At 41.6% G+C, this 27,152-nt stretch overlaps 1 protein-coding gene across 1 annotated transcript in view; it reads right to left on the reverse strand.

Moving 5' to 3' along the window:
• LOC141144224 (ATP-dependent translocase ABCB1-like) overlaps positions 1–27,152 on the reverse strand; it is a 78,128-nt gene that overhangs the window by 21,447 nt on the left and 29,529 nt on the right. The window contains exons 11-20 of the mRNA XM_073629682.1: positions 26,449–26,559; positions 26,242–26,367; positions 23,485–23,688; positions 23,000–23,170; positions 11,703–11,864; positions 8,854–9,030; positions 6,028–6,174; positions 2,663–2,764; positions 1,859–1,936; positions 505–588 (exon numbers count right to left, since the gene is read on the reverse strand). Coding sequence (XP_073485783.1) covers positions 505–588; positions 1,859–1,936; positions 2,663–2,764; positions 6,028–6,174; positions 8,854–9,030; positions 11,703–11,864; positions 23,000–23,170; positions 23,485–23,688; positions 26,242–26,367; positions 26,449–26,559 — 1,362 coding nt within the window. The remainder of the gene's footprint in view (positions 1–504; positions 589–1,858; positions 1,937–2,662; positions 2,765–6,027; positions 6,175–8,853; positions 9,031–11,702; positions 11,865–22,999; positions 23,171–23,484; positions 23,689–26,241; positions 26,368–26,448; positions 26,560–27,152) is intronic.

Here is a 27,152-nt window from a genome sequence, read left to right on the forward strand (position 1 = left end):
ATGAAACAAGAAGACTTTACTTCCTCTTTAAGGAAATTGAAGATTTTTGTTTTTTGTTTCACGGTACACAGGACATTCACTTACAATTTTATTTAATTCAAAGATCATACTACACTCCTTACAAGATGTATATATTGGCAATCGAATCTGTCCCTTGCCCCAATCTCATTTTGGTTCTGAAACACCTGCGGACTTTCAGAACGAAGACCTGTACTTTGTCTTCTGGTCATGTCTCAAATCATCAACATTTTGGTGACAGGTCCACTTATTACTGATGATTTTTACTTTTCTCCAGCAGCCTTAACCATATAAAAGTCGAGACAAATGTTAGCTTCATGGGGGCCTTACAGCCTCACACTGGGCTGACAATTATGTAACAACATTCACACCTATGGGGAAAGTCAAATTCGTACAAATGTCTATTCATGACTAATTGATTAAAATGTTCTGACTTGTTCATAGGACAAAACAGGAACCAGATGAAGAAAGGTATTAGTTACTTACTCCTTGAACCTTTGAAGCATCAGAAGCCAGCCTTGTGGTTAAGGCACCAGTGCTGTTTTTGAAGTCATCAAACCATCCCATTTCCTTTAATAGAAAACGTGCAAAAGACAAGAATTAGCCAGAAAAAGCACAGATTTAGACATTTTCTGCATCCTTTGCCTCAACTCTTATTGCAGCTCAATCCTTAATTAAAGAATAACTACAATTGCAAACAAAATGTAAATTACTGCACCTGAAAGTCAGTACAATCTAACCCTTCACCTCGACCAGTGCCAGAACAAGATCATTTAGCACCCAAGGCAAAAAAGGCCAACATGTGCCCCCTTCTCCATGAGCTATGAACTATTTCAGTAGCATAGGTTTCAAGTCCTGCTCCTTTTGAACCCCTCCACTTTGCTGAAGTACCTAAGAAGGCTGTGTCTTCTGCCTGCCCTATGACCAAGCTGTGATCTTAAATACCCCTATCACAAAAACAGGAAAATGTTGACCTGACAGAAATCAATGATCCATGGAAACAGGCCTTCTCAGCTACCTTTAGGCATGCCTATCTTACGTGACTTCAGTCAGTCAATTGTAAACAAATCCTAAAAACAATTTGCATCCAATGGGATGTCAGCAGTCCTTTTTTGATATCGCTCCCTATCAGATCATTCCCATGTTCATAAAGCAAACTGAAAAAAAGATTTGAAAAGCAGGCAATGTAGAGAGTGCTCCTAGAATGCTAGGGAGCAGGGCACAAAGAAGGTAGAAAGTTTTTATCATTGTGAATTATGAAGGAGGGCTCTTAGCAGGAGAGATACATCAAATAGACGTTATAGTTATCAGAAAAGGGCTACCATGTTGGCCATGGATTCTCAGGGAATGTCCCCAGTGGTTGAAAGGGTAGTTTTTCCAAGCCAGAAAGAACTAAGTTAAGGTCCCCGGGGAGCACATGGTGGCACAAGGGGGCCTGATACAAGAAAAAAACTTAAATAAAGGTTCTTGTAAAGAAAGGCAAAGCTGGTGACCTTTAGAATGGATGAATAAGGTGAAAACCTGCACTATTAGGATTCTGAGAGGCAGATTCTGGTCCAATCTGATTTAGGAGGTTATGGTGACAATGCTCATTTACGGTATTGTCTCTATGGATTAGCAGCATAGTTGTCCTAGAACATGAAGTGTTTTAGGACTAAAAAACGATTTTCATACACTTTAAGCATTTTGCCTGGGCTGTATTAAAGCCAGCTCCAAGAATACAGTGACCTCCCAGACCTTCCCTACTGATAGAGAAAAGTTATAGTTACATTTTCAGGCTGTGTCACATTACAGAACAGAGTAGAGCTGTACATACAGTATATACAATTCAGTGGCTAACCTGTCTCAGCATCGCTTTGAATGTCAGAAGTCTCAGCCTCTTTGTAAGGATCTCCCCTGCTTTCCCAAATGTAAATCCCTAAATAAAAAAAAAAAAAGGCTGAGAATATACATATACAGAGAATATACATACAATATAATGAAAGCGTTAAATGAAATGTATAGAGGCATTATGTATATTTTTATTTCCTGTTCCGTCTAAATATGGCTGTGCAGGTCAATAGGTACCAAAATAAAGCTAGCTATACACATACAGTAGATTTCTTTACTTCCGCCCAGGCCAAAAGAGAAAAATCTCTTAAGCGTGGATGGAGGAATCTCCCATGTAGATTATTATATTCTGACAGCTCGTACCCATGGCTGTCACAATACCCAAACAGTGAGCGTATCTGATTAGACAATTTTCCCCCGAGCTCCTTAAGAGAAATTGAATAATTGATTTTCGTTGAGATGACAGGGCCACCCACAGATCATATTGCGACTGATTCAGCAGAAATCACCTGCAATTTGACTTAAGACTCAACTTAAGGCAATTAATGTAACAAATCTGATCAGATACATCCCTTCTGCAATACAAGTCTGAGATGAGGGGTGTGGCTGTTACTCAGCTCTGCCAGCACATGATGGCAGGAAGAAAAAGGTTTCTAAAGCATTTTCACACAAAAATCAGTCAAAAAGTATAGGGCTGTCTAACTTAAATTGGGCTTTAGGAGTTACTTCTATCATGTTGTCTGAGTGTGACTTCCTGTTCTGTATATAAATGGCACAAAGTAATAACACTGGGTAAATAATACCAAATACTTGCCTGTAGGAAAAAGGTCACAAAAGAGATTCCTCCAAGGGCCACAAACATCAGTGAGAACAAGTTGCTTCTTGATCTAATTTCATCTGCCTGTCCTGCAAATACCTGAAAAATAAATGATATTACATTGCAGCAAAGCTATTTTACCACTGTGGCAAGAATGGGGTGAGGGTTAGAACCCTTGTAAGGTTTTACTGCTGACTGTGGCCAACAGGGCAGAATTGAGGGGAAATCTGGAAATACAAAAAACAATATCAAAATAACAAAACTACCTTTCTGCACTCTAGACAAAACTTATAGAGTCAGTCTACCCAAAATTGATTATTCCCTGCTGGAGTGTTAAGCCTTATACCATTTGGTATAGGGCCATGACCATTGTAAAAAGGTTTCCACCATCTCTGGGTATATATTTATTTTATATTATGAAGGATTTAACAGGTGTAGCTGGAGCACACATACTGTATGTATGTTTGAACACCCAAAACACCCAAGATCATAGTCAAAACTTATGGCAGAGAGATTGCACTGTAGCACCCTGAGGTTTAGTAAGGGAGATCCTCACAAATTTACTTGCCAAGAGTAGTCATCTTGGTCAATTGATAGAGATCTATTGATTTCTCTCTAAGTTTGGCCTTGTTGCACTTTTCTCTTCTACCACTAGGTGGCCGGGAACTTAGTGGTACTAGATATGAGAAGGGCGACCCAAGGTCAGGTTATGGGTACATGGGGTATCTCAGCCAATAGGCAGGGGTTGTCTTGAATCCCTTGGCCTGCTGGGAGAACCTATATATTCGGGTGAGTTCAGGTGATTGCTATTCTGTGCCACCTGGACAGCTGTCTGGGTGGACGTGTGTCGTAAGCCCCGGGCTGCTATGTCGTAGATTGGGCCTATCCCGGGGGCATCTGGCTTGCAGTCCAACCAAAAGTGACGGTGCTATCGGCTGGAGAACCTGTCAGTGGTCGGAGGTAGAAGGGAAGCTGTCGCCACAAAGGGGCCACCTTTACCAGGGACCACATTGAGTAACTGAAGAAAGTACTGGAACCATATTCTCACTGAACGGACATGGTGGAGAATCGGGAAACTTCAGGCGGTGATCAATTCAGGGACCCAACCCACAGAGGAGACGCTTGCAGGGCAGCCTTGTGAGTCAAGCCAGGGACCTCGCTGGCTAGCGAGGGTGAAGTTTGAGAAGTATCTGGAGTGCCAAGCTAGGGACCCAGCAGGGAAGCGTGGGTGACGCTTGAGGGAGATACCACCACCAACCTTCGAGGAGCTCAAGGGAATCAGAGTCAGTGAATCAGAGGGTCTATTGAGAGACCAGGAGCTCAGGGTTGAAGAACTACAAGAGGCAGTTGTAGTGGAGCTGAAAGAACTGCTATGTTTGAGTTAGGAACTGTTAAAGGACTGTTACCAAAGGAGACAGCATTCAAGCATGTGCAGAAGTAGCTCTTTGCTGGGGCCTTTCCCTGCACGGCTATCCGCCTATTGAAGTCTTAGAGTCTGCCAATTGAATCTAAGGGCATCCTGGCCCTAACCCTCTTTCCCCCAAAAATACAAAAAGGACTGTCAAAAGAAATAAAATATCTTTTACATCCAAGAAATGTCTGGCGCCCAATGACTTCCACCATCTTTGTACCCACTATGCCTCACAACCCACTACATATTGAAGGATGTCAGCTATCTTTGGCCTTGGAGGTCCTCATTAGACTGGACAAGGCCGGAGACCTTGCTACATCACTGTTAGGATTGTCCAAGAAAAAAAAAAGCCAGGGGGTGAAGGATACCAGCCTTCATATACAGTGGGGAAAATAATTATTTGATCCCCTGCAGATATTGTAAGTTTGCCCACTTACAAAGAAATTAAGGGTCTATCATTTTTATCATATGTGTATCTTAAATGATAGAGACAGAATATCAACCAAAAATCCATAAAAAACACGATACAAATGTTATAAATAAAGTTGCAGTTCAGTGAGTAAAATAAGTATTTGATCCCCAAGTAAAACATGACTTAGTACTTAGTGGAGAAACCCTTGTTGGCAAGCACAGAAGTAACATGTTTCTTGTAGTTAGTGACCAGGTTTGCACACACTTCAGGAGGGATTTTGGTCCACTCTTCATTACAGATCTTCTCTAAATCCAAAAGGCTTCTTGGCTGTCTCTTGGCAACTCGAAGCTTCAGCTCCCTCCATACATTTTCTATAGGATTAAGGTCTGGAGACTTGCTAGGCCACTCCATGACCTTAATTTGCTTTTTCTTGAGCCACTCCTTTGTTGCCTTGGCGGTATCTTTTGGGTCATTGTCATGCATTGTCATGCATTGTCAAGACCTATCCACAACCCATCTTCAGTGTTCTGGTTGAGGGAAGAAGGTTGGCAAAGTCAGCCTGTAGCTTTAGCAGAGAAAGAGCCCGAAAGCATCATGTTTCCACCTCCGTGCTTGACTGTAGGGATGGTGTTCTTAGGGTCATAGTCAGCATTTTTCTTCCTCCAACACAGCAAGTTGAGGTAATGCCAGAGACCTCAATTTTGGTCTCATTTGACCACAGCACTTTTTCCCAATCCTACTCTAAATCATTTAGATGTTCATTGGCATGACTGTACATGTGCCTTCTTGAGGAGGGGGACCCGCCATGCTTGGAGGAGTGCAGGGAGGGAGTTGAAACTTGAGCCTACACACTTTGACACAACAACATGCAGTACAGTGCACCATCAGTACAAATATTTCCCCAACCAGTACAGCTCAGCAAGTACAGCAAACCCCCCCCCCCACCCCCCCAGTAACGTTCCTCCTAGTATAATTACCCCCAGTATACATTAGTACAGACTTCCCCCGCTCCCCTCTATGCAGCTTTCCACCCTCCATGAAATACACACCAAAGACCAGACAACTCAGAATGAGTTCAGTGAGGAGGAGCTCTCCCTCGGCTCTATGACCAGAGCTAACGAGAAGCTAAAGAGAGCCTCCTTCTCTCTGAACTGCCACTGCCTATCTGTGCATTGTAACAGGTGGCAAGTGCTGTGGCTGCAGTTCTTCTGGTGCCACCCAGTATCATTGCTAGCTGCGGTGCTGAAGGCGCTCTGGTGGGGTTTGGACTCCCCTATCCCCCCCCCTTATCTATGCTCCTGTGTCTGATCCTTCTGTGTTTGGCTCACTTGGCACGAAGATCAGGACTGCAAAGAAGTCAGAAAACAAATGGTTCTACCCAGGCTCCTGTACACTACTCAACTCTGGCATGATAACAAAACTCACTGTCAGATGAAATGTAACACTAGGCTTATTGCATGACACTTAACCTTTAACAACTAGCAACTGAAAAACAGAATAAGACAGAGGAAAACAAAAAATATTATATATCCACCATACCCCAATAATCCTGGAGAATATAATAGCGAAAGCGGGCCGAGTACCACCATTGATTATGGCACAGATGACTCCCACCACAAAATACAGCCACTCCGGTTTATTTAGCTTCAGGATCTTGAAGAATGAGACTGGTGGGGGTTCATCACTCTGTGAAACACAAAAGACACCAGTTATATTATGATTCTATTATATTATCATTATTGTGATTGATCCTAACCATCCCTAGAGCAAAAAGTGGCTTAAAAAGTATGTATTGCCTGTCAAGCAGAAATCATGAATCTTGGATCCCATGATATAAAGCAGGGATATGCAATTAGCGGACCTCCAGCTGTTGCAGAACTACCCATGAGGCATAGCACTTTGACAGCCATGAGCATGACACCCAGAGGCAGAGGCATGATGGGACTTGTAGTTTTACAACAGCTGGAGGTCCACTAATTGCTTATCCCTGATATAAAGTAACATTTCCAAATGCTGCATTGTTCATTACATTATATCAGCTGCCAAGGAGCAAAGCAAGCAACGCTGGCCAATCATCGACTCTGCCTTAGGATTACTTCTCCATGGTCAGTCAATCCTGTTTATACCTTTAAAGTGTAAATCCTTACAAATATCCAGTGAGGTTGACTATCCTCGGGGGATACACAGAGATCAAATAAATCCTCCTATTTAAGTTGTATCTTTCTATCTGCAGTCTTCTCTTCTCTACATCTGTTCAAAGTGCTACATTTTTAAAGCTTGAAGAGTTGTCAAAAAAGGGGGTGGAGAGCTGAAGTTATACTCTGCAGAGCTCAGTGAGGAGAGCTCTGAGAGCTGATTGGAGGGAAGGGACACACTTCCTTCCCACAGCACACAGGAACAGAGCCCAGGCTGTCAATCTGCTGGAGATCCCTTCCCTGTCACCATTTTTCTCTTGGTGTCAGGAAAACTTGTCAGAAGTAAATAATGCTGATAGCAGAGGAACAAAGCAGCAGACAGAAATGACACTTAGAGCTCTAAATTGAGACACACTATAGAAGAATATGCTATGTTCATATTTCATGTCTGAGATTTACAACCACTTTAAAGCATATCTAAACTCAAAAACAAAAATGTAATACAGTAATACCTTGGTTTGAGAGAGTAAATTTGTCGTTTTATATTGTAGGCCTGTAATTCTTAGTAATAACACACTTAAATCTTAAATCTGAGTCTAGTAGACATCCCGGGTATGATAAAGTTTCAAAACACTAAATCATAAATTATAATGTAATAAATAACTATAAATAATTATAACAAATAATAATAAAATGAATTTCCTCACGATTCACTATCGCTCAAGTCTGCAAGTGTTCAAATTTACTATCTCTGTTTTCTAGCTGGTCTAAAAAACTTTTTGGTTGCCATGGACAATCTCAAGTTTCCAGACAGAAAAAACAGAATATAAAATATAAAACTGCATGCAGAGCACTGGACAAAGCACTGGGGACAAAAGGGATGTGAAATGATTGCATACAGTAATGTAATCTGTAAGATTACAGTGTACAGTATGTGTTATGTTTTGTGTACTTTTTGAATTTACTGCCAGGCTCCGTTCCCTGCGAGCTTTGCGCGGAGGAGCTTTGGGCGGAGACACAGCCCGCAGACACAGCGGGGGGACATCGCAGGATCCTGGTGACAAGGTAAGTACACTGGACCAGGATTCTGCAATGCAATCCCTAGTGTGGCTCGGGGTTACCACTAATGGTACTGAAATTTTACACCGAGCCACACTCGGGAATACTGCCAGGGAGGTTAAAACAGGCACATCTAAGTATGCAGGCTTACGGGGTGAAGCTGTCCAGATAGACCGTCCTCCGCACTGCCATCAACGTCATCCCTTCTACGCTGCACTTCATAAGCGATTCAAGCCTCGCTTTCCGATCGCTCTACTGCAGGGTAGTCTTCTCGGTCACGATTGCAGACTGACAGCTGGCGGTGCGGGGGATGGTCTATGTGGACAGCTTTACCCCGGATACCTGCATACTTAGATGTGCCCCTTTTAATCATCGACCATGTGAGTTGCTAAATGTTGTACCTTCATTAAATGTAACCGCATTGCTACACTTAGGAGGTGCCTCTCTTCTCTTTTAAAATCTGGAGCTCCTGTTGGATTTTGCTTCTAATCCCCTTGTGGAGGCTTCCAATTGGAAATGGACATTTTATGGTTATACAACCTATCACATTGCTATAATCTTTTTATATGGACTATAAACTGAAGGATTTATGAATAAATGGTCGTAGAACGAATCATCTGAGTTTCCACTATTTCTTATGGGAAAATTTGCTTCAATATACAAGTGCTTTGGATTACAAGCATGCTTCCGGAACGAATTAAGCTCGCAATCTAAGATTTTGCTGTGTATAGCAGTTTACCAGTCCACTCCTTAGAGGAGTTGGCTTTTGAACTATGGATCCTACCAGTAACATGTGTACTGTCCTAAGGGGACAACTTGTATGTGTAAGTACCTAAATTTGACTTGGAATGAAACCCTGGCAGTCCCTCGTACAGCAGCTCTCAGACCAGGGGAAAAAAAACCAGCACAAACCGCCAACCAGCTGTGCTATAGTACCAACAAGAGGAGGAGGAGAGAGCAGAGTGACAGACATTTCAGGTAAGATATTTCCTCTCTGTATGTAGAGGTATGTTGCTGACACCTATTGGAACTAAATAAGCTAATTGGATGAGGAAATAAATATCTTCAACAAGTCTACTTGATTGGGACTAATTACTACTACCTATACCATGACCTGGAAGAATAAGATATATACTGTATAGTACACAACCATCCAGCTGCCATTAGTCACCATTTCTTTATCCTTCTTTTCCTGTTGGGTGTCTTGTTTTTCTGAAGTTCTCCCCACACTTTTCCTGCTAGACAATCTCCTGACCAGTTTGTCCCCTGAGTGATTTAAGTTTGGGGTATCTTCTGGTACCCCATCATTTCTGTTTTCATTACCGTCATCCTCTGCCGCGTCTACAGTCTAAAAACAAACAGAGCTTTAGAAAACAGAATTATATGCATTGGTTATGCCTGTGCTATACAACATTATGGAATGGGGAAAAGAGACACCTTTTGGATCCAACTCAATGAAAGCATATGTAAACCCTAATAATGAACTTTTTATTTGCTCCTTTTTGGTCTGTTAAGTATAACATTGCAATCATTTTGTTTTGTTTCCTGCAATCGTTTGAGTAGCCTGGAGTCCTGTTTGTTATGGAAATTGCAAACTATAACCCAAACTAAGTAACTTTTTATTAAATCCTATCGCATACAGACCATTGTAAATGGTTATCTGCTCTGAAAGTTAGATAGTATGTGTGTGTTAATAATGCACTGCAAAACCACAGTGCATTGCTGTATGATGATTGGCCAAGGCATACACCTGACCTGCATGCTTTGGCCAACCACAGCACGCTCCACAGCGAGAGCCATAATTGGCCAAAGGTAGGGTGCCTTTGGCCAATCATGGCTCAGGGGGATTAAGTCCACGCCCCACACTATATAAGGCTGCTTACACAGTGCCTGTAAAGTGTGTTATAGTGGATGGAGATAGAGAGATTGAGCTAGATTAGGCAGGCAGGTTAGTTAGTTAGTGGCAGTGTATTTGATATACAGTATCTCACAAAAGTGAGTACACCCCTCACATTTTTGTAAATATGTTATTATATCTTTTCATGTGACAACACTGAAGAAATTCCATTTTGCTACAATGTAAAGAAGTGAGTGTACGTCGAATCGTATGTCAAAACGCTCCAGTGTGAACCAGGGCTAAATTACATTTTTTTCCTTTAGAAATGTCATTTTGCTGCGGTACTTTTGTAAACATGGGAAAAATACGCTACTTTACAGGCAGACTAAGGGGACCCCCCCCAGGCACGATATTTAAAGGAATTTCATTTTTATTGTTTCACCTTAAGCATTCTTAAAATCACTGCTCCTGAAAAAACGGCCGTTTTAAAAACGTTTTTTTTTGCATTGATGTCCCCTGGGGCAGTACCCGGGTCCCCAAACACTTTTTATGGCAATAATTTGCATATAAGCCTTTAAAATGAGCACTTTTGATTTTTCACGTTCGTGTCCCATAGACTTTAACAGTGTACGCATGTTCGCACAATTTTTTTCTTGATCACAAGTTCTGGTGCGAACCGAACCGGGGGGTGTTCGGCTCATCCCTAGTAGTTAGTATATATAGCATTCTTGTTTAGTAAGCACACTTCTTTACTAGAGGGGTTTCTGTTTCCTTGCTTTACCACAAAGTAACCTAAAAGATATAAGCAAAGCAATTATAAAACTCTGAGAGTGGAAGTGGTTAACCTCCCTGGCGGTATGATTATTTCGGATTTTAGGTGCTGAAAGCGGTACCATTATTTTGCATGGAAATTTGGCGTTTTATATTGTAGGTCTGTAAATCTTAACAATAACACACTTAAATCTGTCCAAACCAGAGTCTAGTAGATATCCCGGGTATGATAAAGTTTGAAACACAAAAACATAAATTATAATATAATAAATAAAAATAAATAATTAAAAAAAAAATAATAAAGTAATAAAATAAATTTCCCCACAATTCACTATCGCTCAATTCTGCAAGTGTTCTAATTTACTATCGCTGTTTTCTAGCTGGTCTAAAGCCACTTTTGACGTAAAGGGACACTTTTTGGTTGCTATGGACAATCTCCAGTTTCCAGGCAGAAAGAACAGTGTATATCATGTAAAATTGCATGCAGGGCATGGGACAAAGCACTGGGGACAAAAGGGATGTGAAATCATTTCATACAGTACTGTAATCTGTAAGATTACAGTACTGTATGTGTTATGCTTTTGACATTTTTTTGAATTTGCCGCCAGGCTCCGCCCCCATGCGTCGCGCCGCTCGCAGGGAACGGAGCCTGGCACGGAGAGGCTTCGGAGGAGGACGGAGCCCTCGGACACTGCGGGTGACATCGCAGGATCCCGGGGACAAGGTAAGTAACGCCACCCCAGGATCCTGCAATGCGATCCCGAGTGTGGCTCGGGGTTACCGCTAATGGTACTGAATTTTAACCCCGAGCCACACTCGGGAAAACCGCCAGGGAGGTTAAGTAGCTTTTCAAAAGACACTGGACAAGACACTCAGTCCACCAAAATGCTTGTGTGTTGTCAGCCCACAATGGGATTGACTGCATATTTGTCAGATCAATGGGTATTTTTCTGTACTTTCAGTGTATTTACATGTATAAAACACAGGGAAAAGAGTGTTTATTGCAGAGATGACTATGGGCAAATTATTTTTAGTTTTGAACCTGGCAGCAAAGTGTTAGAGTCTCTGCTGGGTCCGAATTGCTGTCCGTGCCCCCACTTGTGACTTTTTGCCTCCATTCACACTTTGCGATTGGCATCGCAGGCAGAATTCTGCCTGCAATTCAAAATCACGTGACTATGGCTGCACAATGTGATGGCACACAAACGTGATGCTATTCTGCCGCGATTATTGCGCCAGGATTACGTGGCAATCATAGCAAATCTAGCCTTTCAAAATCGTTTTGTCACCCAAAAAGGAGCAGGAGCTTAAGCAGAAGCTGTCTGTCATTGGGACATTAATCTACAGATTGCAGACATCTGCTGGTGAATTAAAGCACATCCTCCTAATGCAAGAATAAAATGGATATTTACCTGCATGCTGACAAGTTTATGGTAGATTCCTTCCCTTATAATGAGCTCGCTGTGACTTCCCTGCTCTGTGATGATGCCATTGTTGAATCCAGCAATACTGTCTACATTTCTGATTGTTGATAAGCGATGTGCGATTATAATAGTAGTCCGGCCTGTTCTGGCCTGTATAGAGAAATATAGACATGATACAATGTGATCTATATAGAGGTGAGATCTATAAAAAAAGGTGAATACTATTTTCTGTTGTGGCTTTCAAGCTTCCAGTGTCACCTACCTGCTCACTGGAATCATAATGCTGAGTTCCTTCCTATGCAAAAATCAGCGAGATATGAGATTTGAACTAGGAGGATTAATGAATAAGGTAAATAACATGATCAAACTGAAATGATGCATTTCATACTACAGGGCTTAAAGTGTTACTAAACCCAGTAATATGAAAATAGTTCATCCCGGGGCACATGCGCGGCAGCTTGAGGTGAAGGTAATGTTACCTTAGAGCTCCGCTCCTCGGGAGTTCTCAACGGAGGACTACAGGTCCCAGTGAACCAGCAAGTATCCCAAAACTGCAGAAAATCCTACCTAATACTGTCAGCTTCACTGACAATGGTCTTGAGAGCTCCTAAAACGAAAATTAAAGCAGGAAAAACGAAGGTAACGGCACACAGGCTGGCGGCTGGAATGGCGACGGCATCATCTCCCCCACAGCACAGCGGTGAATACACTAAAAAATCTTTACCTCACAGTCAGCACAGCGGTGAATACACTGAAAAATCTTTACCTCACAGTCAGCACAGCGGTGAATACACTGAAAAATCTTTACCTCACAGTCAGCACAGCAGTGAATACACTGAAAATTCTTTACCTCACAGTCAGAAGACACAGGCTGCTAACGGTGAGTCTGAGTCTGAATATGAATACTGTGAATTACAAGCTGCTACACAGTCTGACATCTTAAAAAAATTTGAATGTATGCTTCAGAAAGCCCTCAAACAGACTTCTGATCATATAACTGACAAACTGACTAAAGAAATTAGAGAACTAGGTCAGAGAACAGCTGACTTAGAACTGAGGGTTGATGAAATTGATAATTTTACACAGAACTACATGTCTGAGATGAAGGTACTAAAAGAGGAAAACCTTACATTACAAAATCGTTTAGAGAACCAAGAGAACAGAGATCGTCGATCGAATCTGCAAATCAGGGGAATCCCTGAATCTGTTCTAGACCTGCAGGCTAATATCACGGCGCTCTTTCAAGAATTATTACCTGGAACTCCTATTGACAGGTTCGAAATGGATAGAGTGCATAGAGCGTTAGCCCCACGCAAAATAAATGGCCCCCTGAGGGATATTATAGCTAAATTGCACTTTTACAGAACCAAAGAACAGATACTAACAGCTGCCAGAGGGAGAGAATCTCTTAGCTTCCAGGGCAATACCTATCAACTCTTCACGGATTTGTCCCCACTAACGGTTGCAAAAAGACGTGCACTTAAACCTCAACTCCAGGTACTCCAGAGAAATCAAATTTCCTATCAATGGGGATTTCCTTTTTGTCTCAGATTTACTCATTTGGAAACAAAATATGTTTGTCGCTCTTTAGAGGACTTGAAGTCAGCCCTATTTGATATTGGACTAGCCGAAGCAATCTTACCATATGACCAGTCTCATAGGCGCTCAGCTTTTCGTTCTACACAGCAAAACAAAGACCCAAAACCCAGCTATTCCACATCTTCCCATCAAAATCTTAACAAGCGAGGTCGATATGAACATTCACCACCAAACAATGAGGATTCAATGGACTGACAATCTAAGCCAGACTAGTTATTTGTCCTTGCTACTTTTTTCCAGCACAGTATGCTGACAGAGTTAATTAACTGGCCATATTCATGACTAAAATGAGTTATGGCTACATACTACTGTTATGTTACAAAAATATTTATTTTTTTTTTTTTAATATTTTTTTAAAATTTTTTATATTAACTTATTTCTGTCTTTTTTTTCCTCTCAAGTTTTTGAACTTTATTTTTTCTTTTTTTGTAACAATTTAAGCGAAATTTTTCCATGATAGTAATGGAATAGTTCCTGTGGTCCTCCGATGTTATACATCCCTTAGGAATTTCTTGTTGCCCTCTATTCCACCTAAGGACTCCTACCATTGTTATGGGGGTCTCTATTGGTGGTCCCGGACCCTCTCATAGAGTTCTAAAAACTCTCCTGAGATGCTCCTACACCCTATTATTTAGCCTTTATATACTGCTAAATTGTCTTCATATTGGGTTTGTTCGATTCTCCTCTCCTTTTTTCTTTTTCTATTCTATTGCTTCTTTCTTTAATCTTTGCTATTCCCTCCTGACTCTCGGGTTGGTGATCCTGGCTCTCGGTGAGTACTCTGCTTGTTATGCTATAATATTCGCATTCGTTGTTTTATGGCTCCTATAAATATCTTGTCATTAAATGTACAGGGGTTTAATACTCCACATAAGCGAACCAAGGCTTTACGCTCTTTTGCTATGAAAAAAGCTAATATTATATGTTTGCAGGAAAGGCATTTTACTGACAAAGTTTATCCCAAATTTCTTTCATCATCATATCCACAATTCTATACTGCTTCAGCTACGGTTAAACAGCGCGGAACTCTCATTGGTTTTCACCGTTCCACTCCGTTTAACCTTGTATCCAAAATAACAGACCCTGAAGGATGATATGTTCTCCTAACAGGATTTATTTCTGATAATCCTATTACTATTGTGTCTTATTATGCCCCTAACAAACGCCCAACTGCTTTCTTATCCCACCTTTTTCAACTTATAGAAGTACATAAGTTTGGTACTGTTGTTATTTGTGGGGATTCTAATGCTACTATTTTCCCGTTCTTAGATAAATCTCCCCCTGGACCTACCACAAACTTAATAAACCTAACTTTTCAACATCTACTCACCACTCATAGCCTGGTAGATACTTGGCAAGAGATGAACCCTATTAGTAGGCGCTTCACTCATTATTCTTATCCGCATAACTCTTTTTCACGAATAGATCATATTCTAATCCCGTCAAGTATGCTACCAGAAATCATATCATCCAAAATCATTCCTTTTCCTTGGACAGACCACTGCGCAGTATTCATTACCATTGCTTCCACAATTCCTAGATCACACGATACCACTTGGTGTATAAACGATTCAATTCTGACCCACCCTTCTCATCGTGTTGAGATTGAAAAAGCACTTTCTGATTACCTAAAATCCAATGATACAGACGATGTCTCTGCTATTACATTATGGGAGGCGCACAAGGTAGTCATTAGGGTAGACTGATACAACAAGCAACTAACCTTAAAAGAGAACGCAAACTGTTGTTTGCAAAACTTGAATCTACCTTTGATGACTGTCATCAAACTTTTCAAACCTCCCCGAATGCTACCAACAGTACCAAACTAGAAAAAGCCCGCCTGGATCTAGATCTTTTTCTTACTGATACCGCAAGCAAACTTATAAGTAAACGCCAGCATGTTCAATATCGCAGGGCAAATAAACCTGATACACCTATGGCCAGAATTTAAAAAAATTCACAACATATACATACGCCTATCAGATTGAAAGTATCCCGGGAATCTTACACTAGTAACCCAGTGAAAATACTTGAAATTTTTCGCTCTAAGTTATCTAAACTATATTCTTCTGCCTCAAATTTTGATAAAACTAAAGCAGACACACTGTTCTCCAATATCACGCTTCCTAACCTTGATCAACAACAGAAAGATCTTCTTGAATGTCCAATTACAGATATTGAAGTCCTTAACGCAATAAAATCTTTAAAATTACGTAAAAGACCAGGCCCAGATGGATTTTCGGCAACATATTATAGACAATTTGCATCAGTCTTAACACCTGTCTTAACTAAAGCCTTCAATTCGATCCTTAAAGGTAACTCATTTAGAACAGAGACTCTCACCTCTATAATAGCAATGATCCCCAAACCACATTCTGACTCCACCTCCTGGACTAATTATCGTCCTATATCCCTCCTAAATCTCGATATAAAATTAATTGCTAACATTTTGGCCACTAAACTGAATAATATTATTGGCCTACTAATCCATAAAGACCAAACAGGCTTTATGCCTAAACGCCAAGCTGGAGATAATATCAGGAGAGCACTCTTACTTATTAATGCGGCTAAAACTAGACGAATCCCAGCTTGCCTTGTATCCTTAGACATAAGGAAAGCATTCGATTCGGTTACGTGGCCTTATATGGAATATGTCCTTGGTAAATGGGGATTTGGAAACAATTTTTTAACCTGGGTCTCATCCTTATACAATAATCCTAGAGCATATATCAAATATGCAGGCTATAAGTCAACAATGATTGATATCAAAAGAGGCACTAGACAAGGATGCCCTCTTTCCCCTCTACTTTTTGCCCTAATAATAGAACCCCTGGCACACCTTATTAGAACCAATCCTGACATTAAAGGTATCGAACTAGGTGGTTATCACCATAAACTATGTCTCTTTGCGGATGACATTCTCATATTTTTGTCTCATCCCCATATATCCACCCCTAATCTACTAAAAACACTAGATAATTTTGCCCAAATATCAGGTCTACATGTTAATCCAACAAAATCAAATGCATTAAATATTTCCTTATCTCAATTAGAACTTCAGCAGGCACAAACTTCCTTACCCTTTACTTGGGTTCCAAAGCAGCTTCCATACCTAGGAATAAAACTCACAATCTCTCTTAAAGACCTTTTTGCGGCAAATTACTTACACCTCCTTAAACAAACTTCCGGCTTCCTGAAACAATAAGCTCTTCTATCATTGTCATGGTTGGGAAGGATTAATGCGGTAAAGATGTCAATCCTGCCGAAATTCTTATATTTATTTAGGGTACTCCCTATTTCTTTACCATCTTACTTTCTTAGACTTACTCAACATAGAGTTATGTCCTTCATTTGGGGTACCACCAAACCTTGTATACCTAAATCTACGCTTTACCTTAATAAATTGAGTGGTGGTTTGGGATTGCCCAACTTTTCCTCCTATTTCTACGCTGCACAGCTAGCACTTATACCCAAGTATCATACTTCTGTAGAAGCTCCCCTATGGGTAGCTATTGAATCAGTGGAAAGTGACCCTATCTCACTGGCAAATATGTTTTGGCTCTGTCCTGCTGATAGAATACATCTTTCTAATCCTATCACGAAACAGACCCTAGCAGTATGGGATAAATGTAAATTTGCACATAATCTTCAATCAACACATAATCCCTTGCTTTCATTTCTTAATAATCCAGCCTTTTATCCTGCCTGGAAATTCCCAAAATCATTCTCTGCATGGACCTCTACGAACCTGACTCGTTTATACAATCTTTCCTCGACTAAAGCTATTTATACATTTCCTGTACTATGTGAAACCTTTGGGTTACCTAAAACTGAAATATTTCGATATTTACAAATTAAAAATTTTTATGAACCACTTCTTAGTACAGGCTCAACTCTTAATCAAATGACTCAATTTGAGCAGATTTGTATAAGTGATCCACACATTAGAGGACTTATCTCAATATTATATTTCCAACTTAATATGATATCTAGTGAGTTTCTACCCTCATACACAACTAAATGGGCACAAGATATGAATCGAGTGTTTAATAAACAAGATTGGTCGAATATATGGTCAGCCACCAAAACTTCCTCTCCAAATTGTTTTGCTGTAGAAACTAATTACAAGGTTCTAGCACGCTGGTACCTTGTTCCAGCTAGAATAGCTAAATTTGTCCCCACATATTCACCTAATTGCTTTAGAGGATGTGACACAGCAGGAACACATTTTCACATATGGTGGCAATGCCCCGTAGTTGAAGAATTCTGGAAGAATATATTTCTTATGGCTTCTAAAGCCCTGGAAATCACGATTCCTCCAGATCCTGCAACGGCACTCCTAAACCTTAAACCCACAATACTCACCCATACTCAATTCCAATTGTTTATCCAACTTAGCACTGCAGCTAAACAAACGATTGCCAAGGCGTGGAAGTCCCAAAATCTAATTCTTGCTGAAGCTAAACACAGAATGAACAGAGCACTTTTATACGCCAAGATGACAGCTATTGAAGAAAATAAAATAAATAAATTTCGCAAAATTTGGCAACCATGGGTTAAAAACTACCTCCCTACAGATTTTGACCAATCTCTGTTGTTACCACACTAAGATATATATCATATTATTACTGAAATATATATTATATTTGTATACCTAATGAGAGCTGGATCATCATCCCGGGAAACTCTCTTTTTTTTTTTCTCTTCTTTCCTTCTTTCCATCTTTATCTCTCCTCCCTCTCCTTTTCTTTTATTATTTCCTAAAATATTCCTATAGATACTTAGTCTAATAACTTGATTTATTTCTCTAATCTTTCTAATCTAGAATCCCAACTAGTGTATAGTAAATATGGTTGTAAGATATCTCTAAAATTACTTTATTTTATTAACTTATTTATTTATCTTTTTTTATCATACTGCAAAGATCTTCTGATGATTGATATGTATCCATGTATTGTATCATTTTATTTCTTCTTCTGTGAAAACTCAATAAATATATTTAACAAGAAAATAGTTCATCCCCCCCCCCCCCTTTGCAGTGCCCACAGCTTTTAAATCCTCTTTTTACATTAAAATAGTGCCACTATATACCTTTTTGGCTGATCTGTATACCATGGTCACATGATAAACTGAAGTGTCTGCTGAGTGTTCAGGTAGGAGGAGATTTCCACTACAGCCTGTGTCCTCATGCTGTTATGGGAGGCGGATCATCTATGAATGAAGATGTGACATCCCACCCCATGGGCGGATCCAGGGGGGGGGGCAACGGGGCAATTGCCCCCTCCGAGAAATGCAGGTGAGTGTCACTGTGAGAGAGCCGCCTGGCGGCTCTGTGAGTAAAAGAGCCGCCGGGCGGCTCCGTGAGAGAGAGAGCCGCTGGGCGGCTCCATGAGTAAAAGAGCCGCTGGTCGGCTCTGTGAGTAAAAGAGCCGCTGGGCGGCTCCGTGAGTAAAAGAGCCGCCGGGCGCCTCCGTGAGAGAGAGAGCCGCTGGGCGGCTCCATGAGTAAAAGAGCCGCTGGTCGGCTCTGTGAGTAAAAGAGCCGCTGGGCGGCTCCGTGAGTAAAAGAGCCGCCGGGCGCCTCCGTGAGAGAGAGAGCCGCTGGGCGGCTCCGTGAGTAAAAGAGCCGCTGGTCGGCTCTGTGAGTAAAAGAGCCGCTGGGCGGCTCTGTGAGTAAAAGAGCCGCCGGGCGGCTCCATAGGTGACAGAGCACAGCTGACATGTGTGGCCAATCAGGGAGCAGGCGGGCGGGGGAGCAGAGAGATGACATCATCTCTCAACGCCCGCCCTGCATCCCTGCAGTTCCCCCCCACCATGCAGGCAGCTGCGGCAGCAGAGAGATTACATCATCTCTCTGCTGCCTGTCTCTGGGACACAAGAGACCACCTTAGCAGGTGGCAAGTGACAATCTGCATCTGGTGACAGGCGACATGGCAAGTGACAATCTGCAACATGTGGCAGGCGACGTGGCAAGTGACATGCAAGTGACAATCCGCAACGTGGCAGGCGATGTGGCAAGTGACAATCTGCATCTGGTGACAGGCGACATGGCAAGTGACAATCCGCAACATGTGGCAGGCGACGTGGCAAGTGACAATCTGCATCTGGTGACAGGCGACGTGGCAAGTGACAATCCGCAACATGTGGCAGGCGACGTGGCAAGTGACAATCTGCATCTGGTGACAGACAACGTGGCAAGTGACAATCCGCAACATGTGGCAGGCGACGTGGCAAGTGACAATCTGCATCTGGTGACAGGCGACGTGGCAAGTGACAATCCGCAACATGTGGCAGGCGACGTGGCAAGAGACAATCTGCATCTGGTGACAGGCGACGTGGCAAGTGACAATCCGCAACAAGTGGCAGGCGACGTGGCAAGTGACAATCTGCATCTGGTGACAGGTGACGTGGCAAGTGACAATCCGCAACATGTGGCAGGCGACGTGGCAAGTGACAATCTGCATCTGGTGACAGGTGACGTGGCAAGTGACAATCTGCAACATGTGGCAGGCGACATGGCAAGTGACATGGCAAGTGACAATCCGCAACGTGGCAAGTGACAATCTGCATCTGGTGACAGGCGACGTGGCAAGTGACAATCCGCAACATGTGGCAGGCGACGTGGCAAGTGACAATATGCATCTGGTGACAGGTGACGTGGCAAGTGACACACTCGGGGCTCCCACTGATTCTGCATTATGGTGAGTTAAACTATTTAATTCTTTATAACAATGTAATAATAGTAATAATGCGCTTCAATCATTCTGACACCATAACAACCATGGTGCCGTGATGATTGAAGCGCCAACACCAGCCATTTCCCCGATAGATGTACCCCAAAAAAATATATTTTCTGGCAGTGCCCCTCCCGAGACTAGACTCTGGATCCGCCCCTGTCCCACCCACTGTGTTCTTTTTCAGTTACTGGGCATGGAGGGGGAGGGAGGGACTGGGCTGTCATTTAGGATCTGTATACACAGACAAATGTGTGTCAATACCATGTAACCTAAGAAGTTTAGCTCAACAAGGAAACGTTTTTTCCAGCAACAGAGACCAAAAATGAGCATGTGCAGTTTTTCTACCCTCACTGTGTCTTATCTGGCCTTGCCAATAGAGACCCTGCAGGAGGGGAGGATCTGTCCATACAGGATCAAAGAGCCTTTCTACACAATACAGAGTATTAACCCCTTAAGTTTCACAGTGAGTATAACAAGCATGCTATTCTGCATATACAGACAGATTTTACTGTTGTGGGTTTAGTAAAACTTTAATGATTAAAGGGGTAAAATTCTATGCGGAGGTGAAAAACCTCCTGTACGACAGCTGCCCCCCAGAGCCCCTCTTTTACTTACCTGAGCCCGATCTTTCCAGCGACGGGGGCAAGCACACCAGCTCCAGCCGGTGTCTTGGGTCCTCATTGGATAGATTGATAGCAGCAGGAGCCATTGGCTCCCGCTGCTGTCAATCAAATCCAATGACACGGGAGCGTGGGGCGGAGCCGAGTCCTGCTGTCTGTGTCAATAGATGCAGCAGCAGGACATGGGAGCACGCCCGCACGAGTGCCCCCATGGAAAAAGCATCTCCAAGGGGGCACTCAAATAGAGGAGGAGCCAGGAGCGCCAGGGCGGGACCCCAGAAGAGGAGGATCAGGGTTATTCTGTGCAAAATCCTTGCACAGAGGAGGTAAGTATGAGGCTTGTTATTTAAAAAAAAACGAGACTTTACAACCCCTTTAAGTACTTTAGCCTGAAAATCAACAAGGCAATTTGATCAAAGTTATGTGCCTTTTTCAATAAACCTCCCGGTTCTTATCTCTAGTCACTGACTCCATTTTTGCATGCATCTCAGTATATTCAGCTAAACAAAGCTGCCAGAGTCAGAGGATATAGAAGTGTTTGGTGGCAGGCTGTTTACTTAGCTTACAGGTGACAGCTGACAAGTGTACAAAAAATGGGGTCCTATTAGTGAGGATTGCCCCTCATGTATGATGGCAGAACCCCCACTGCTGTCTCAAGACTGTCTTGGCAAAAGGCATATTTTTAAATGTGTGCCTATCTGGCAAACTAGATAATTTAAAGTTGAACTGAGCCCATGTAGTTTCCAAAAACAGTTACATTTAAGGCATGCTATGAGTGACAACTGTCACAGTTGCTTGTGCTCTCAACCAAACTTTCAAGCCATTAAATGGCTGGTGTTATAACTGATCATTTGTGCAGCATCATGGCAACTGCAGATCAAGCAGAGGCCAAGATAACAACTTAAATTTGAAGAGACACCTGCAGTCTGATAACAATCCTTCACGGTACTTTAATAAACCCAGCACAAATCTATGCATTTCAGCCGAGCACTTGTTCATAGCATGAGCTAATGTGTTTCAGCCGAAGCCTTAGTCATAACATGAGCTAACACTCAACTGAAATGCATTAGAGTTCTGCTGGGTTTATTTGGATGTCCCAGATCGCTTATCTTTTACCAAATAATGTATTTGAAGGATTGTTATTGGACATCTCCTTGCTTCTAGAAGAAGCTTCTGGAACTTAGGGAGGAAGGATTCACATGACAAGTCTAAATATTAAGCAGGGCCTAGCCAAACCCTGGGGAGGTGCGCCCAGATGGTGGATGGGCCGCTGTTAAATAGTCTGGAGCCCTGAGGATTATCTTTTTTCCCCCAGAGGTAATGGATCTGTAAAGGGAGGGGGGGCTGCTAGCCCCTGGAGCTCTTTGGACTGATTATTGGACTACTTTTCAAGAGGTTTCACAGTAAAGCCTTTATCCGTGCTCCTATTGTTTCTTAATCCCTAGATGTGAACCTTGGACTGATCAAGTCTACCTTCATTTGTGCTCATATTGTTTTACAATCTCCAGCTGTGAACCGTGGACTATTCAAGTCTGTCTTTATTAGTGCTACTGCTGCCAAGTAGGAAGTGTCCTCTATTAGCATCACATTCTGTTTTGGAGTATCTCGCATCACCCCGGGTCCCATTCCAAGCTGTTTTGGGAATTAATCTGTCTAATCTGCAGCGGCTCCTTTGGGGGTAGCACTACATCTGTAGAGGGACAGACTCCCCCATATTGTGACCCGCATGCTTTAGGTCTGAAGTCCACCTCCACCACAATACTAACATCCTCCTGGCCCAAGGCCAACCTCCACAAATAAAGGAATGTCTACCCAAGTAGCGTTTTAACAATTTACAGGAAAACGTCATGTTTAACAACTTGGCACAGCAGATTCCCAAAATCACATTTCCTGATCAGTATTGCAGAACACATCAATACCATCAACTGCAACTCTGAAAGTAGAGCCATCTTCCCACACTCTCTCCTATTAATCCCTCTACAGTGGGTCCTCACATGGAGTCTCTGGGGGCTTAGGCTCGCAATGCCCTCTCCTCTCCAAGTTACAAACTTACATGGCATACTCTATGTCAGGGGTACCCTGTTCCCATCCTCCAACTAAAACTCCAACCACACCAGATTACAAAGGGGTATGGTCTCCACCCATGTCTACACCCAGAGGGTTTCATTCTGCATCAGTGAAAACATGATGAAAGGCATGAACATTGTTTACAAAATTAACTATTTATTTTTTGTATCAATGGTAATATTTTTTTTTTTCATCTCAGTGGTAAGTTGGCATGGACTACGGACACTTTGTCTACTTCCATATTTATAGGGACATAAAAATACCTTATCCAGGGCTGCCTGGACGATGGCTTCACTCTCTGTATCCAGAGCGGAGGTAGCTTCATCCAGAAGAAGAATTTTAGGATTGCGAACCAGCGCCCGTGCGATGGCGATCCTCTGCTTCTGACCTCCGCTCAGTTGTGTTCCTCTCTCCCCCACAAGAGTGTCAAATTTCTAGAAAGAAACAGATTGGGTGATTAAATCGTCCCCTAAAGTGGAGTGTGACCTTGTAACACCAGGCACAGATATACCATTAGTCCAGACCCCATAGTAGTTAGGGGCCCATTTACACTCCAGGTGAGATCTATCTACCTTGTCAGGCCAAGAGGAACTGATTTGAAGACAAATGCAGGTAAACATTTTTATTAATGTTTACAATTTGTTAGGCATGACCAGTTCACTTGAAGTTAACATATTTAAATGGTTTCTCTTTCAACAGCCTTCCAGCTGTAATTTGGTAGAGGAATAATATAGCCGATTTTACTTACATCCGGTAATTCCATGATGAAATTGTAGGCATTGGCTTCTTTGGTGGCCTGTTCAATTTCCATCATTGTGACATCATCTCGGCCATATCGTATATTCTCTGCAATTGTAGTGTCAAAGAGAACTGGTTCCTGGCTTACCACACCAATTAGTTCTCGTAGATACCTAGTGTTGAGGTTGCGAATATCTTGTCCATCAATTGAGATCTACAAAAATAAAATATTTTAAAAGATTTATAATTATAAGCAATATTACTAGTGCATTACAAAATTATGAAATATATTCAGTCTTTGAGTACATTCACTTGACTATGGGATGCTATTTGTATTATATTGCATTAGGGCACAGTGTGGCTCACCATTAAGGATGAGTACAGAGTTTGGTCTGAATTTAAAGTGTTACTAAACCAACAACAGTAAAATCAGTCTTTATATGCAGTAAAGAATACTTGTTATACTCACTATGGAACCTAAACGGTTAATCCTCTGCATTGTGTAAAAAGGCTGTTTGATCCTGTCTCCTCTGTTCCTCCCCTTCTTCCACAGTGCCAAAACCAACTCCTGATAGAACAGAGGCTAGGGGACAGGCTGCACATGCTTGTTTGGTGTGTATTGCTAGAGAGGGCCAGGGCCAATCAGCACTGTCCAGACAGAGTCAGGGGTCCTGCAGCCTTATAGGACAGTCAAAGCAGAATGAAAACTCCTTCTACAAGCTTTAACCAGACACTGATAGAAGTCACAAGACTGTTATATACTGCTGATGAGAAAAGGTATTTAGCAGCTTATATTTACTAAAACTATTGCATTTCCATATGCTATGTACTGTGGGAGACCAGATATAGTGAATGCAGGCTCCTGGGTTTAGTAACACTTTAAGCTTGGACTGAACTTTGGACGCTTGGATTAAATGTGAATTTTAGGGAAGTTCAGCAAGAACATGCCATAATGCATTACAAACATTCGTCATTGGCAAATGGGACTTTGGCCATTGATGGTTTTTAACAAAGTTGGAACTCTATAAAAGGTTGCTGTCTCTGCAGTCCTTAGTCAGTGCGTGGGAGAAATTTTAAACAAATAGACGCTAATTTTTTAAAATCATTTTTGCAGATTCAATATGCCTGCTCAAACCCTAAGAAATTGTGCAACCACGATTTTAACAGAGATACATTTTCTGTAAACTGTCTCAGGACAAAGATGTGCATATGTTAGGCCAAAACAAAGCAAATACAGTCTAATCGCTTGTGTACATATACTTTCAGGCCCCATTCACACCTTTGCATCAACATCTAACTTTAAAGAAGTTCTAATTAACTGGATTGCATTTAGTTTGCTAAAGCACTGTTTATCTCAAATAATTTGATTTTTTTTTTTCATAAAATACTGTTTTTACATTTTTGCATCCTAGTGTTGCTGGCCTTCTCCAGCCTTTAAGCCATTTCCTGTCTATATGCCCCAGTTTCCCCATTGTTTGCAGTGGCTTCCTGAAAACAACTTTGGTACTTACATTAACATGGTAAAACTTACATGAGATTGTAGTAATTGGATTCATAACTATTTAAATACTTTAATGTGTTATTTTTCATAGGTTTTGTGGGTCTGACAACGATTGCTGTGCATTTTCACATAAAAAAAATCAACATAGTATTTTGCTTTTAGGCCAAAAAGTTACATTTTGGTCTCATCTGACCAGAGCACCTTCTTCCACATGTTTGCTGTGTCCCCCAAATGGCTTCTCACAAACTACAAACGGGACTTCTTATGGTTTTCTTTCAACAATGGCTTTCTTCTTTCCACTCCTCCATAAAGGCCAGATTAGTGGAGTGCACGGATATTAGTTGTCTTGTGCACAGATTCTCCCACCTGAGCTGTGGATCTCTCCAGAGTTACCATGGGCCTCTTGGCTGCTTCTCTGATTAAAGCTCTCCTTGCCCAGCCTGTCAGTTCAGGTGGACGGCCATGTCTTGGTAGGTTTGTAGTTGTGCCATACTCTTGATTTTCGGATGATGGATTGAACAGTGCTCCGTGAGATGTTCAAAGCTTGGAATATTTTTTTTTTTACTGTAACCTAACCCTTCTTTAAACTTCTCCACAACTTTATTCCTGACCTGTCTGGTGTGTTCTTTGGCCTTTATGATGCTGTTTTTTTACTAAGGTACTCTAACAAACCTCTGAGGGCTTTACATAACAGCTGTATCTATATGGAGATTAAATTACACACAGATGGATTCTATTTACTGATTAGGTGACTTCTGAAGGCAATTGGTTCCACTCGATTTTAGTTAGGGGTATCAGCGTAAAGGGGGCTGACTACAAATGCAAGCCACATTTTTCACATATCCCAATAAAATACATTTACATTTTTGGTTGTAACATGACAAAATGTGGAAAATTTCAAGGTAGATGAATACTTTTTCAAGGCACTGTAACTAACAGGTACATTATAAGGTCTAGCAATCAAACAAGGACATCCAATGTCTTAAAAGAGGAAACAACTCTTGCTATGCATTTTCAATTGTGTTTTTTTTTTTAATGTGTTGGCTTCTAGGGAAGAACTTTCACCACTGAGCATCAAAAAAACATAAAAATGCATTACTGGGTAGAAAATGCACCCATGTTGTTTTTTTTTAATAGGCTGCACATATATACAAATATATAAACAGAGAACAACGGTCAACATGGATCTCCAGCAGCAATAAATTATTTAGCTTTATAGATGTGAATTGGCCTAAAAGATGTTGGAAAAGTTTAAGTTGCACTTACCGAGCCTTCCCCCGGATCGTAGAACCTCTGAATGAGCTGGACAGTGGTACTTTTACCACAACCGCTACTCCCAACTAAGGCCACAGACTGGCCACTTTGGATCTTCAAGTTCAGCCCTTTCAAAACCTGCCAGGAATAGAGGTGAAATTAGCACTTCATGGTTTATTATTCCATGTGGCCATTTGTGAAGTGACTACAATTGCTGACCTGGACATTGGGTCTGGATGGATAAGTAAATTTCACATTTATAAACTCAATATCTCCTTTTATCTTGTCAGGTTTATGTCCTACTGTGGAAAAACTGTCAATCTTTGGTTCCTGAAAGAGATAATATTTTTGGATAAGACTGAAGGATGGTACAAATCCTCCCATATAGGGAACCTATGGTGAGTTAGGTCATCAAAAAATCTATACATCAAGTAAGGTGTGGGTCCCAAGCTAATCCTACAGAAAAGTTCCATATGAGTTGATACTATTGGATTTGGGTGGGCTGAAGTGTGGGTATGTCTAACTTTGGTGCACAAAAACAACTGGAAATGGAAATGGTAGGAGACACTTTGTGCATTTTTGTTGTTAGAACCATGTTCTGTGTATTTACTATTTACCCATTTGGGGTCCGTACATCTAGAACCGAACTGCTAGCAGAATAAAACAACAGTTTGCCCTACCCTTCTTGTTGGTTTAAGGTGTATTGACATAAAGTAGTCAACCTGTGTTTCTATCAATCTGTCTATCTTCGGCATCTGTCAAAATTTGGGTATCATTTTCGCATTTGCATGTTGTGACATATTTTTATCATTACATTTTATATATAGATATGTACATTAAAGTGGCCATCTTTAAGTCAGACTGTGTAGACAGTATACTTTGCTGAATGACTGCTGAAATAAAATCATGTATATGATAATGAT

Source organism: Aquarana catesbeiana, linkage group LG05, assembly GCF_042186555.1.
Source record: "Aquarana catesbeiana isolate 2022-GZ linkage group LG05, ASM4218655v1, whole genome shotgun sequence".
Classification (NCBI taxonomy): Eukaryota; Metazoa; Chordata; class Amphibia; order Anura; family Ranidae; genus Aquarana; species Aquarana catesbeiana.